This window comes from Equus quagga, chromosome 12, assembly GCF_021613505.1.
Source record: "Equus quagga isolate Etosha38 chromosome 12, UCLA_HA_Equagga_1.0, whole genome shotgun sequence".
NCBI classification, from domain to species: domain Eukaryota; kingdom Metazoa; phylum Chordata; class Mammalia; order Perissodactyla; family Equidae; genus Equus; species Equus quagga.
In genome coordinates, this window is record NC_060278.1 from 59,326,326 (window position 1) to 59,341,305 (window position 14,980).

General features: G+C 53.7%; 1 protein-coding gene across 5 annotated transcripts in view; it reads left to right on the forward strand.

The window, feature by feature from the left end:
* The window catches only part of NR5A2 (nuclear receptor subfamily 5 group A member 2), a 130,899-nt gene that overhangs the window by 1,662 nt on the left and 114,257 nt on the right, over nt 1-14,980 (forward strand). For 2 of the 5 annotated variants that reach the window (XM_046678072.1, XM_046678073.1), the window contains exon 3: nt 13,780-13,898. In XM_046678072.1, the coding sequence (XP_046534028.1) occupies nt 13,780-13,898 (119 nt within the window). Of the gene's footprint in view, nt 1-9,092; nt 9,826-10,850; nt 11,028-12,573; nt 12,803-13,779; nt 13,899-14,980 lie in introns of those variants that run through there. The other 3 variants (XM_046678071.1, XM_046678074.1, XM_046678070.1) reach the window with 3 other exon arrangements.

The window sequence follows — 14,980 nt, forward strand, 5'->3', positions numbered from 1 at the left end:
GAGGCGCGCTCCGCCGGGGATGGGCGCGCACGGGGCGAGGCGCGCTCCGCCGGGGATGGGCGCGCACGGGGCGAGGCGCGCTCCGCCGGGGGTGCGCGCGCACGGGGCGAGGCAGCGTTCACGCCGCAGCTGCGGCCGCGCGCATCCAGGACTGGTGGCTGCGAATTAAGAGAGGAAGGGGTCCCGAGAACATACATGCCAATTCCCCCTACCTCCCCCGCCACCCGGCGGCGTCCCTCGGCCCCAGGGGTGAATTAAAGAGGGGGAGAGAGGAGGAGGAGACGCTGTCGCATTTCTCTTGGTTACTTTGGACGCCCGCACCGGTCCCCGCACCGCACGGGCTGCGCTGTGGGACAGAGGCGGGGCCGTCCTGAGCGTAAAACAAGAACTCCCGCAAGTCTGGGATGGGCCGAAATGTCTGTCCAGCCCCAGAGGAACTGCCAGGACGGGGCCTCAAAAAAAAGGACCGACGAAGGGGCTCAGACAACCTCCGCGACCCTGCCCCAACCCCCTAAACCTATCCAGGCACTTTCGGGCGCCCGATCCCAGGATAACAAAATTCCAGTCAATTTTCCAGTAAAAGAGACCTCTTTCCGGATCTCGTTCAAAGCACCCACCCCTTCCCGGCCCGTGGACGCTCCCTTCCCCGTTCTCTGGTATTGCTGCCCCTGGGTGGATGTGAGGTGTTCCTACTTGCAACATCTTAGTCACCCGGAGGCTGCTGCGGGCACTGAGTCCTTCTGTCTATGGTGTGGCCTCCAAGGGGTGCTGAGGGTCATCCCCGAGTTCCTGCCTGGACAGTCACCCAGAGGCCTGAAGGAGAGGAAGGATAGTGTGGGGCCATCAGACTGAACCGTTGGATGGAAGGGGCTGACCCGATCCCTGAAGGCGAATTTCCTCTTGGGGTCTGACTTCCCTGGGCAGCCCCACTGAGAAGAACCCACCGAGGTCCCTGGGTGGCTTTGAGATGGTGAATTCCAATTTGAGACAGAGATGGGGAGTGGTTCACAAGACTGAGCCCACCGTGTGTAGAGCGCAGTCCAGGTTTCCAACTCTGCACTAATTCATTTGTGTTATACTAGGAAATGTGCTTCTGTCTATTTAAAAAGCTGTCTCTGTGGGACCTAGCTGGACACAATGGTTTTTTTCAAGACACGTTGGTGGTTACATGAAAATTGTGTTTAGATGTCTGTGCTCATTTAGAAAAGTGGAAATAAGATAAGGTTGTTCCTTCTGCCTATCTGCAAGATAATCATTCAGTGTGGTGTAAGAGCAGGCCCACTCTGGTTATAACCAGAGTGCTCCCTGAAAGTTAACTGGCCCTGGTCCAGATTCTTGGTTTTGGGCTTGGATTTTTTTCTTTCCCCCAAATGGAGTGATTTTACTGTATGATATGCAGTACTAATTTAACAGAAAGAGAGAATAAAGTAGTCGTTTATATCAACAAAAGAGCCAAATCTGTGTGATAGGAAAGCATGTCATATAACAAGTATTTATTGACCCTCCCACAACGTGCCCAGCATTAGGCTTTGATTTGTATTAAATTTACGCAATTCTTCAAATTAAGTGCATTTACAGAATATATTACCCACATTCGATATAATGCCGTATATTATTCACAGGAAGTGATGTCTGTGTAGTTCAGGGTACATGATACACAGAGCAAACACCGTATGGAGGCTGCGATTGAAAGTTCACTCTCTGATCCCCTCAGTACTCTTGGAGTCTGATCTTACTCCAGTGATAAGCTCTAGTAAGCTCTGTGCCCATGAGGATCTCTGAAAGGAAATACAATGCACTGGAAAGTGAGATAGCCCAGTATGTCACCCCCACCTCTAGCCAGCTCTCTGCAGTGCAGTTTAGAACACCAGTGGCCCAAGCCCATGTTGGGATCTTGCTGCTTGGCTCTAGCAGCCAGGCCCCTGCAGGAAGCTATGCTCTGGGGCCCCTGCTCCAGCCCATCTCCAAAATAGTGCTTCCCAGATTCTCTTTACTGGCCTGGATCCACGAATTGTGAGCAGAGTTAAAGGATTTCTGTAATGCCTCCTGTAATAAACCAAGATTTATGGAGGAAGGGAGAACAGAGGCTTGCTAATGCTCCTTTCCTTTGCTTGACCCCTCCACCCAAACACAATGTCCAGGGTTATCTGGGATTCAGCCTTGAACTTGTGCTGAGCTAGAGCAGGGCTCTGGAACAGACTCCCACCTGGAAGCCCAGCCTCCCCCAAACACCTCCAGGGATGCTCAATGCAGGGCAAGATTCAGACATCTTGCTCCCCAAGTCCAGAACCCACCTCAGGATACAGCTACTTCTTCGAGTTGCATGTCCTCACTCTTCACCTTATTGGAACAAAAACTTCTCTGAGAAATCCAGTAGGCTTCCAAGAGCTTCAGGAGTCTGGGGGGCACTATGGTCTGGAAGGCCCTGGGGAAGAGGTGAAATATGACCCAGTGTGATGTTGAGAGGTTAAGCATGGGAGAACCAAGAGGCTGAAACTGACCAGACAAATGAATAAGGCTGCCTCTTTCTTAGTCTTTTGGGGGAGCTCTGTTATGTGTATTTTTGTGATTGATAAGAAATGACATAACTTATAAACTCCAAACAACCCAAATGCAGATGAGCATAAGCAGTTTGATCTGGGCTAATGTAATTGTCCCTGAAGACCGTGTCAAACACACGGGATGGTCAAAGTAGCAAGTACCTCCCACTGGGAGGATCTATTTTTAATAGTCCTAGAATGGTTAGTGATGCCCTTCTTAGTTATTTTCCTTAGAGAAAGATGAGTTTGAGTGAAGTGAGCGGGAAAGAGAGAAATACAAAGGAGAAGTGATATTTATTAGCAGCATGATAAGCTGAATTACTGGCACAGTCTCACGCAACCACAAAGTTTACTTCATTAACCCTATTTTATTGATGAAAAATGGAATCAGAAAGGTCTGGTGATTTACCCAAGATGACTCAGCTTGTCAGGAGAGTGAACTGTAAATAGAACCCATGGATGGGATTCTGAAAGCTTTCCTCAAGGGAGTAACTTTCTGCCCTTGTGGATATAAAGGAATTATTAAAAACAATGTTGGTCTGCTCAGACTTTCTTCCAGAGGCATTTCGGGATTAAGAAAGACATTTGTAAAGGGCTCTTCATCTTCCTTTTCATTCCACAGTGGAAATCACATTTAGATCCCAGTAGAGTTCTGAAGGGTGGGATGGGGAGAGGTCGAGGAGGGCGGGGTGGAGACAGCACGTGGGAGCCCGGAGGGCAGGGCTGGGTAGGAAGGTACTTCTGGTCTTCTATTTAGGAGCTTCCTGGAAAGGACCTCTGGAGTGCGGATGAGGATTAGCTTGCAGCTATCTGGTGCGTGGTGGCCACTCACAGGGCTGCTGAGAGGGTGGCCGGGGAACTGGGGAAATTCAGAGCATCTCCTTGTTACAGAGTCGGTGGGTATGAGGAGGGCAGGAAAATCACTCAAAATGAGTGACTGAGTTTAGGGAGAAGAGGACTCCCCCCCCCCCCCCCGCTAAGAAACAAACATGTGGTCTCCTTGGGGGAGGAAATAGGGAAAGAGATTGTTTACGCACCCCCTCCCCCTTTTGAAAGCACTTTTGACAAACCTGGGTGTGTCTACTGCAGTGAGTTCTGGTCCCACACCCGGTGAGAACGGTCACAGCAAACGCTGAGTTCTCGCTTAGGAGATGGACGTCTGCAGCCTCGGCCCCGCCCACCCCCACTCCTCCCCCACCCCACCCCCCACTCCTCCCCCACCCCACCCCCACTCCTCCCCCACCCCACCTCCAATGCCAAGTTCCACCTCCTCCAGCGGTTTCTATAGGATTGGAACGAAAATCGGTCGGAACCCGCCGCCGGGTGCCCCAAGCAACAAGTTTCCAGACAAGAGGCCCTGGGGGAAAGCGAAAAAATTTGCCCGAAGCCTTGGCGCACGCCAGCCACCATCCTTTTAACCACAAAAATGGTCTTCGAGTTGGAGGCAGGTTGGAGGAGGAGACGACACCCCCGCCCCGCCCCCCGCATTTGTGTAACCACCCCCCCCCCCCCGACCTTCCGCGCCGCAAGGCCGAGGGTGATGAAACCCCGCAATTTCCACCTTTCCAAAGCCCCACTTTCTTCGCTCTCCTAGAAGGACCCAAAAAGCTCGACGCCCACAGCTCTGCGCGCCGCGGCGCTCGGTGATCTTAAGAGCCGGGAACCTGGTGCGGGGGCCTTTCCTAAGGCGAGAGGGTCCATCCAGCGCGGCAAGAGCGCGGGAATTCCGAAGCCGCACGGCGCGTTACTCCTTCCCTTGTGAAACTTCCAGTCTGGCTGGCTTGTGTTGAACGGCAGCCCAGAATAGTCTGATGTTGAGGACTTAGTTGCTAGTCCAGGTTGAGGAGAGGCAGGGGGAAATGGAATTGCAATGCAAGTTTTGTTCAGCTGGTTTCACCAAGCGCTTGGTGGCCTGCTGGCGCCACCATCGACCTCGAGAACTTTACTCCATGTTCTCGTTTGTCCCGAGGATGGACAGGGGTGGTTCCGAGATTGGCGTCTCCGAGTTTTGAGTTGTGGCTGACTCACTCTCCCTTTCAATTACAGAGAGGAAGAGATAGATTAGATTGGACCACCTACCCGAGATTATTTCCCCAGCCGACTCCTTTCTCAAGATCTGGTCTCCCCGTTCACTTCCAAGGGCACCGACTGTACCAAGGTGGGCGCGCCTGGACCCGTGCGTTGGGGCAACACGTCCCCAAGAAATTTAAGTCAGAAAGTTGTATAGTGAAACCTTTTTGACAGAGAGTTGCAGATTTTGATAATTCAGGCCAAAATTCTCCAAAAACCTCTCCTTTCCCTCAGGGCAAGGATGGGGAGGTTGTCTGGGGGGAGGGGTGGAGCAGTCTAGATTACCCAGATAATTGCGCCAATTTGCATTTTCATCCCCAGTAAAGGCCGGGCCACGTGTATTAAGATACTTCCATAGTGGTTGTCAATCCGTCATCGTTTGCAGGCCACCCCTAACAGGCAGTCTTTCCAGGAGTAGACGGTCTAAAGCGCAGAAGGCGTTCCTCCTGCTCTAGTGGCTGTTGTTAATGATATCTTAAGTAGTTATTTACACACACAGCAGAACAGGGATTTTTTTTTTTTAACGAGGCAAGATTTCTTCTCACCTATTGAAGTTTATTTTTTCAAAGCTTCGGCCAGTACTATGCTTCCTGGTAATTTAGATGTGTGCTGAAATTTAACCCCTCTCTCTTTGAAGCAAAGTGCTCCGGGCGCGGGCGTGGGGAGCTCGGAGGCGGGGGCGGATAGCCCAGCCCCCGCTGAGCGCAGGAGCCCAACGCCTGAGTTCCTGCTAAACTGAATTTTCAGGGGAAGGCGAAAGTGGCTTCTGATGGGCTTTTCGAGTGGGAGGGGCGCAAAAATCAGGCAGAGCCCAAGCTTCAGTGTGGTGATAAATTTCCCGCTCTTTCCGGTTGGCCATCCTGGCCTCCTTGCGGAGACTCTGAAAAAACTCTAGGTTTCTTTTGGGGCTGAAATGTAGACACGTGCTACGAGAAAAGTAATTATTCTGGTTTTAAAAAACACCAAAAAGTAGGAGTGGAGGAAGCGTTAGAAATTGTTTCCAAGGAGGCAGGTTTGCAAGTTTAATAATGCCAGGTTGAATGGGTTCTGCAAGGCGTCTCCCACCCAGGCACGCGCGAAAGGGGGGTCTTCTACTCAGTTCTTCCGGGGACCTGTGTTTGCCAAGCCCAGAAAACTTGAACCAGGAAATTGAAAGTCTTGACGTTTTATCCTTCTGCAGCCTGCACGCGTTCAGTGCTTGGGGTCGACCGGTGCTTCTCGGGTCGGGTCAAGGGCAGGCTGTTCCCGGCGCGCGCTCTGAAATGCGGCGCAGAACCGTGGGAAGGTGGAGGCGGGGGCGAGAGCAAAGCAGTTACCACCTCAAGGGTGAGAGTGCGAGACCTCCTCCGCTGCAGCCCGCCAGGTGAATGGGGCTCACGGCCCCGTAACGCTGAGCTTGGATAAAATATGCCAGGACTGCGCCTTCTCCGGCTCATCAAGGCTGCGGGAGCCTCCCCGAGCCATCATCCTTTGTAATTGCAACCGTCAATCAACGGGAATCGGGAAGGGCGAGCCCGGGAGACCGGTCTCGTCGGAAAGGAGGAGGCGTGGGGGAAGAGGGGGAAAGGGAAAAGAAGTTTGCCAGAAGTTGGCAGAGGGAGTGCAGGAAGAAACTGAGAAGGCGCACGGTAGCTGAGCCGGAGCCGTCTCCCCGGGCCTCCCGGGTTCCGGTCTCTGGTCTCCAACGCTAGTCAAATTTACGCAGCTGGGGCGGAGTCCCAAGCGTCCTTCCACTAAGAGGCAGAGTGGTTCTACGTGAGATGCTCCGGCCGGAGGATGGGACGCGTCTGCCCGCCCACGGGGGCTCTGCCAGCCCCAGCCGGCGGTGTATCTGTCCCCTAGTCCGCACCACCAACGTTAGACCACATAGGCCCTATTCCCCAGCTTGCATCTCAACTGCATCCCCTTCTGCTTCCACTGGGCTCTCCCGCCTCACACCGCGGCCTCTGCAAACTAGAACCATCCCCAGGTAACCGACCCCAGGCGCCGCGGGCGGGCTCGGGCTCCTCCTTCCCAGACCACGTTCTGGGAGACGCCCAGGCCGATCCCAGGTCACAGAGCGCGCGGGTCCCCGGCTTCAGTGGGAGCCCCAGCCCGCCGGAATTGCAGGGTTAAGGGACTAGAGTGAGTGTTCGGAAAGAGGAGGGAGTTCACAGGGGTGGAAAGAGCGTTCGGAGGAAGGTAATGGGCGCGGCGTCGGAGGCTGGGGACCGCCGCCCTCCCTCTGCGTCTGCCCCGGAGTTGGGAATTGCGCCGCTCCCCTAAGCCCCTTGCGGAGCGATCGGGGTAAAGGTGAGTGTACCCTCGGGTCTCCGACAAGAACCGACTCCAGGGGAAGCTTTCTCGCCTCGTCCCCCGGGAGGATCTGGATAGGGCTGGCCCTAAGGAGCTCTTCCCTTCCTGGAGCTGGAGGCCTACAGCGCCAGGGGCTTGGAACTGCCCCGGTTCTCGGAAAAGGATGTCTTCTCTCCGCGCTCTTTCGGTGCGCCTTGGTTTCGCTGCTAACTAAGCCGAGCGGTCAGCCTGGACCAGAGCTTCAAAGCAGGGCGAAAAGCCTCCTTCCTTTCCTTTGTGGTCCAACTGTGGATTGTTTGAAGGGCGGATTTTAAAACCTTGTCCCCAGCTCTATTCCTCTACATACACCGCCCCTCCCGGTTTGTGAGGAGATGAATGAATGCCAGCTGGCCCTTGGTCACCATCACTGCCGCTCTTTAGAGGGTGGAGTGGGAGGGCAGACTGGTCTGGACTGAAGAGACGCTCGTGTGACCTCAGCAAGTCCCTTCTGGGGCTGAAGCTGGGTTTTGAACGGGATCATAAAGTTTGCCTGGCTAGGTCAGGCTCAGCCTCGAGTCCAGGCAGGGATTTCTGCCACACTACAATTACTTGTTCGTGCTGGAACCTCTTTCTTCTTTCAGCTCTCCTGTGAGTGCTGTCCTGAGCTCTCAAACGTGCCTCCCTTTCTGAACTGTGTAGTTATATAGACTCTTCAATCACAACCATCTTTAAAACAACTAGTAATACTGAAAATGGATTGGCAGTGTGACTTGATACTATCGGGAAAACCTGAGCATCTTTAAGTGTCACTAATTTTGGCAACTGAAGCCCACTCTCCCTTACAAACTAATGGATGGACAGTCCCCCTCCCAAGTTTAAATGTTTTCATGAAACCTGAAGATGCTACTAAAACTGAAATGTAAATAATTTAGATTCTGAGCATCTATTGAAGAGCAAAATGACTAATCAGTGGAGAGAGCCAACAGTATCTGAATGGCCAGGCGTGGGTGGGTGTGAACCTCTCATTTCATATAAAAGTGTAGATTTTTGCATGGCCATGACGGGAGTATTTTTCAATTGGTCAAATACTGGACTGGGCAGTTTGAATGTGTGATCTCTGTGCCATTCAAATAGAATAAATTCAGATCTTTTGAGATTCAAATTCACCCCCTTGTGGGTGGACTCTCATAATTACCCCGGTCTCACAGCAGACGCTGAATATGAGGCATTTCTCATGCCGTCAGGAGGCTGGAAAAAAATGTTTTTCATCTTGTTGGGATAAGATCTGAAAACTTTGACGATGTGGCTGCGCTGGTGGCAGAAGCGCTTGCATAACAGATGGTTCTTTAAAACTTTTTTAAAGTGCTGGGCCTCTGGGCCTCATGTGGATCGTCTCACCAAAGAGACACCAGAAGGAAAAAAAGAAAGCGGACGGATCTTTGCATTCTGCATGGAAGCACGTTCACTAAAATTTAGGAAGTCTGCCGCCAAGAGAATCTTAGCCTCCAGTCGGAGGGAAGGAGGGGTTTATAAATAAGTTAAGGAACTGGAGAAGAGTGGAAAAACAGGGGTTACTGTTCCTCAAATTTTCGGCAAGTGAGTGAACTCTCTGCGGCATGGCTGTCCCCTCGGTAAGCCGGGACGCTCGGCCGCTTCAGGGTGCCCGGGGCCCACGGTGGGGGCCTCTGCGCAGACTGAGCGCTCAGGGAAAATGAAGGCGCAGACCCTGGAGGCCCGACCAGCTCTGCTTTTCTCCAAAGCAGTCAACTGAATTCAACATCTCTTTTCTCCTTTAGGTAGTTAAACACTCCCCCTCCGGCCCCTCACCCGACACGCACGCGGGAGCACACAGTCACCCCCACTCACACCCTCATCCCTTCGCCTGGCTTCCCCTCAGCTCAGGGAAATCGCCGCCCTAGCCTTTCATCCTTCGCCGCGGCGCTCAGACAGAGGTCGCTTCTCACCAGCTGTAAGACCCGGCAGCATTCACATCCCCCGCCCCGGGCCAGGGTGGGGTGGGAGGGGGTGAAGGCGGGGTGGAGGGACTGGGGCAGGCGAGGGGACTGGAGCATGCGCCTCCTGCTCATTGGCTGACGGCTGGTGTCCGACCCGAGTCCGGAACCCGCGTCCCCATTCACTGTCATCACCCCTCATCCCAGCCTTGCCCCTGCCCCCGGCCCTACTTACCTCCCTTCTCGTCGTCTTCCCCCCTTCCTCCCGGCGCGGCCGCCCTAGGGGCTGGAAAGAGCTGCTCTGGGCCCCGCGAGAGGAGTAAAGAAGGCTGGAACTTCACCACTGCACACTTGTGACAGTGAGCGAGCGGGAAGCGGAGACAGGCGAAGGGGCGGAGAGGAGAAGTGAGGCGACAGAGAGAGAGAGAGAGAGAGAGAGACCCCTGCCGAACCCGAGCCAGAGGGCGGGTGGGCGGAGGGGTAGGAGTCGCCCGGCCGTCCCGGAGCGGCGGCAGCTCCACGCCGCCTCCGCTGCCCGCCCGGAGCTGGGTCGTACACCCTCCGCGCCGGGCAGCTGCGCCCTTGCCGCCGCCGCAGCCGCCACCAGGGCCGAGCCGACCCGGGGCGCCCGGACGCCGTCTCCGCTCGTCTCCGCCGCGTCTCGTAGCCCCCGTCCCCTCCCCGCCGCTGGGGGCGGCTCCGGAGCTGCGAGACTGGACGGGGCTCGGGGGTCCGGACGCGCAGCCCCGGAGGAGGCGGAGGCACGCTCCTGCGAGCCCGCGGGTGAGCCGGCAGCCGGGTCGCCCCTGCCTCCTTTCCGCCGGAGTTGAATCTGCGCTGCCGGTGTCCAGGTGCGGGGCTTCCGGGCGCTCGCGGACCCCCTCTCCCCGCCCGCGGCCGCCTTGTCATGCTGCCCAAAGTGGAGACGGAAGCCCTTGGACTGGCTCGATCGCATGGGGAACAGGGGCATCTGCCGGAAAACATGCAAGGTGAGCAGGCGCTGCGCGGCGCTCGGGCTCCGGGCCACCCCACCCCCGGCTCGCCCTGCGGGCTCCGGCCCCCAACCCGGCGGGCGCTGGAGCTGGGGCGGCGGGGCTGGGCGCTCGCGGGCGCCGGGCCCCCGCCCCGGGTGCACGCGTAAAACTTTATGGCTCCTGAACAATGCGGGGCGGAGGTTTTCCAAGCAATGCCTAATTGGCCGCTTCTAATTAAGCAAAGAAAGGCTTCCAGCTCTATGGCAACCCGAGCCAGGGCAGCTTCAGGCTAAAGATACTTTAGAATAATAAGATCATTCTAAGAAACGGAGCGTCTTACTGGAAACCCGCGCAGGTTCTCAGTCACTGGAACCGGTGGGAAGTTTCACCCAAGCTCTTGCACGAGGAAGAACACCCTGCCTAGGAAAGTCAACTACAGAAAGAGAAGGGGACTCCGGAAAAGCTTGCCTTAGCGGTGCTAGAATGCATGGGGGCACCCCCAAAGCGCGGGCGGACCCCGGGAGCCGGCTCGAATTTGGACGATTTCATAACTGCAGGCAGAACTGAAAAGAGCTAAAGTTACCCCAACCCCATCCTTTGCGCGGGGACTGTTGAGTGCGTGGAGGGCGGGGGGCAGCGGTCTAGCTTCATTCCTCTTCATCATTCCAAGAGCTGGGAATATAGAAATCCTATTTGTTTTCCCAGCTCTTGATTGCTAACAACAACAACAAAAAAGCAAAACCCGCTGGCTGTATTTTCGCTGCATTCCAATATAGTGCCTTTAGAACTGGCTGTATTAAACCCTTCTGAAGTTTATCGCAGTTGCTCCGGGCCGGGGAGGGAACAATGCTAGGAAAAGTCACCGGTGCTCTTCCATCCTCGCCCTTTCCAGCCCCTTCCAGAGCGCAGGATGTGCGGGCAGGCGGGCCTGTGATCCCGGAACGCTTCCTGCCATCCCCTTGAGCGAACTTGAAAGGGCCGGGAGCCGTTGAGAGCAGAGTTCAGGGCTGGTGCACGAGGCGGTGCGGGATGGGCGGCGCGCCCGCTGCGCTCAGGCCGGGGGCCCGACGTCGCCCGGCCGCGTTGGGAAGAGGGGCGGCCGGGAGGCGTGCGTCCTGCCTGTGGAGTCGGTTAGCCCTCGGTGACTCTGGGGTCTCTCCAAGCCTCCAAGAAGGGCTGTGGAAGTCCCCTGAGGCTGAGGCCCCTGGGACTAACTTGTAGGTTGGCTGCTGGGGGAACTGGGTTGGCCCAAAGAGGCATTCCCGCGGGCACCTGGATCCCCGCGACGTGGAGGCGGGGGGGAAAAGGCGGGGGAAGCCGGATCGGGGGACCCTCGGCCGCCAGCTGCGGAGGGGGACTGTCCTTTGGGGGCCGTGAGGCCGGCACGATTGTTCGGTCCAACAGGAAAGTTTCTGCTTCTCGTTCTGGCGCGCGCTTTTCTGGGGGACTGGGGGGGAAAAGAGGCTCAGGGAGACGCTGCAGCAAGAAGTAGGGGAGGCAAGAGTAAGGGGTTTGGGGCAGTAGATAGGAGAGAAATGCCACTGTAATATTTTCTTTGTAAAGTTCGAGAGGGGGTTCTTGGCACGACCTACTGTCCCAAAGCGGAAAGTTAGCTTTTCCCTCCGGCCCAGGGCTCAGGAGAGGCCGCCCGCCGCTCGCTTGGCGGTTCGAAAGCCGCCGCGCGGGAAGCGCCGGGGCGCGGCTCCCTCTAGGCCACGCGGCCTCCCCCTCGAGAGCAGCCCCTGGGGACAGGCACCCCATGCCCATGCTTGCTCTGGTCTCAGCCGGGGACGCGCCGTGGTCTGGCCCGTGGGGGAGCCCAGAAAGGGGACCCGCTGCTGGGTCCCGGGACCCAGCAGCGCGTGCAACTGGGAGGAACTTCTCCGCGTGCCTGTCTGCGGCCTTCGCTTCCCAAGGCCCCGCCGTTCCCTCTGCTTCCTCAAGACAGGGACTCCTTGGCCCCGACGGATTCGGTTTTCCAACCGCCTGCTTGGGATACAGCACTTGGAGACTCTGAAAGATGCCCTGGTCTTGCCTAATGGCCTCTGTCTTTGAAGATTCCAAGAGGGTCCCCACCCCCTGTCCCTTCGGGGTTGGATCCCCGAGGTGGGCACCGAGGCCCCCTGGAAACGGTGGCCTCTCTGTGCTCCTTGGGTGCGCAGGTAGAGTTTACTTTGCTGGGGAAGGAGGAGATAAAGTACACTTTTTTCCCTTCCCTGAAACATCCCTCAAGACTTCTCCAACCCTCAGCCTCCACTAAGCCCCCAAAACCTGAGCGCGGACCTCTTAGGGCCGGACTCAAGCGGGCTCCGCTGGCAGGGCTACGCTCAGCAACTCGTTATTTCTATCTCGGGAGCCCAGGCGCCTGCCTCGGCGGGAACATCTTTTTCTGGGATCCCCCCAAACTCTGGCTAACTCAGTCCACTTCAAGCCCCAGCCCAGGGCTTCGTGCCTCGGAAGGAGACGTCTCAACTCAGCCGGTTGGTGCTCGGTCCTCAGCTGCCAAGTGCTGCAAGTGACCCCCCCCCCCCCCCCAACCCCCTCTACGGCCCTTTCTAGAGGCCGGCAGAATCCTGCGAGAAAAAAGAACTTTATTATTATTTTTTTTTTTTTAAAGAACAAGTCATTGGCAAGGAGGCCACTCTGGTGATAGAGTGGCCGAGTACTTTTGGGGATGGGGTGGGGGCTATTTCTCTCTTTCCTTTTTGGTAAACAAATCAGAGGAAACTTCTGCCCGGCCATCGGTTCCCCATCCCCCCCCCGCCCCGCCCCCTGCAAATGCCACTGATTAACTTAAAACAAACCGGACTCGGTGTTTGTGCGCCTGTGTGTAGCCGAAGGTTGAGCAAGGGGCCAGAGGCGAGTGCGCCCCGGGGTTTCACAGGGAGGCGCCCCGAGGGGTGCGGGCGGTGGCCGGGCTGCTCCGACCTGCCCCTGGCCGTCGGGACCCGCGGCGCCCGCGCTCCGAGACCTCAGCGAGGGACGCGATCAGGTAGTCTCCGGGGTCTCCTGGCCACTGCCCCTCCCGCGCGTAGTTTATCCATCTTTTAGCAGCGAAGACGCCTTCACGGGGCTGCGTCCGGAGGAAGGCGGTTACCCGATCGCCGGCGTGAGCCGCGGCTGCGTGGCCTGATTTCTGTTTAACTCGAACAGGGCGATCTCGAGGTGTTTATATTTTGCAAAGATGATTGGAAACATGTGAAGTTCATTACAGGACTTGCGACGAAACCAAACCCTCGTGTGCATCTTTTCTTTTCTTTTCTTCCCGGCGCCCTCCCTTTTTCCTTTTTTATGTTTACAGGAGATCCTCAAATCTGAGGAGATGAAAGTATCCAGAACAGGAGTCTGTCAATACGGAACTGAATGTTTCGATTAATCTAACACATCTGAACGCCGGGAGCCGCAGGCTGTTGTTCGAGTGGGGCTGAGACTGAGAAGCAGGCCTGTGGGGCTGCAGACTCTGGGTCAAGTGCTTGCAAATTGGTGTTGCCATTCTTCTAAGCGAGATATACTTGCGGCAGACTTAGCTTCAGGAGTGGGAGAATAATGTGTGTGCTTGTTTCTCTCCCTGAGGCAAAGGTGACATCTTGGAACTTAACTTTAGGGAGGTTTAAAAGAAACTCTCAAGTTGTTAACTTGATGCATTTCGCGTTTCTATCGGGATTGGCACTTTGCAGAATCATGAGATTGGGTTCAACAGCGGTCACTTGAAAAATTTTTAACAAAAGAAGTTGGAATTCTTTTTAAGTTAAAAAAAATATGAAGTGCATGCTCATTGATGCCAAAAGATATTTCACTTTCACTGTATAAAAATAGCTATCTTTGGTAGACCTGAGTAAAAATTATTTTTATTTTATATTTTTCCTGGTGATATTTGCCCACCAGTCTCCAAAATGCTTTTCATTGCAGGACTAAAACCTACGTGGTAAATTAATTGGAGATGTGCATGCGTTTCTCTTCTTGTTTCAGTGTCTCAGTTTAAAATGGTGAATTACTCCTATGATGAAGACCTGGAGGAGCTGTGTCCGGTGTGTGGAGATAAAGTGTCTGGGTACCATTACGGTCTCCTCACCTGTGAAAGCTGCAAGGTTTGCTCATGCATTGCTGCCTGAGAAATAAGATGTTCAGAACCAAAATGAATCGTTGGATTCCTTTTTAAAGTTAAATTTAGTCTGTCTTTTTTAGAGTCAATTAAAAATGAGAGGAAGAGTTAGTCTTAGGGAAATGACTCTTAGAAATATGTGTCTGATTTAATTCAGGAGGTAAAGAAATTTATGCTGTTTAGAAAACTGCCAGTCCCATGGCTTTAAAATACTTTTTTGTAGTAAAGTCATGTAGCTATAGAAAGTCTTCTGTGGCTAGCAGTCCTCAATATTGATTTTGCTTGACTTATATGTATTTAAAGCATCGTTGTTCTTGAGAGGGAACATGACAAAGTATTTCCCAAATACATTTTAACTTCAGAGTATTCTGTGCTACAAGTCTAAACATTTTTTATCCGTGGACATAAAAGTCGAAACTCTCAACTGCATGATTGCATCCTGACTTATTCCAAAAATAATTTTTAAGGTTTTTTGAAATTTATATCATAAAGAATGAGAAAACAGATCTTAGTTTGCAATAGAGTAGTTGTCATAAAGGTAATATATGACCTATTTAAATGCAAGAAATTTTAATATGTAAAATGTACTATATTTTTACTAATAATATCAACTATAACATTAAGGATTTATCTCAGACCTTTTTTATGTGTCGCAATAAATTTGATACTCACTATTTTTCAATATTTCTTAAAGTAGAAAATGCAGCACAATTACTTAAACTACTGCCAGGAAAATCCCTTCATTCTCTGTAACAAAGTAAGATTGTTTCACTGTAAGGCTGGCAGGATAAATATGAAGAATATACCACTGGTAAAGCTGTCACGTTATAAAGCTGCAAGTTTTCTTTTTGATTAATTCCTTTGGGTGAAATATAAGGAAAGCGTACACTCTGGGCTAAAATTCAGCTCTCTACTGTACATGCTTGTCTTTTCCATTAGTTTCACCTTTTTTTTTTTTTTTTTAAGCAGAGTTCCCCAACTTGAATGTATTCCAGTGGAATCATGAACATTTTCCCATTTTACTCTTTAAATCCTTTTGCCTTTAACTAGGCAATGTTGACATTTGTG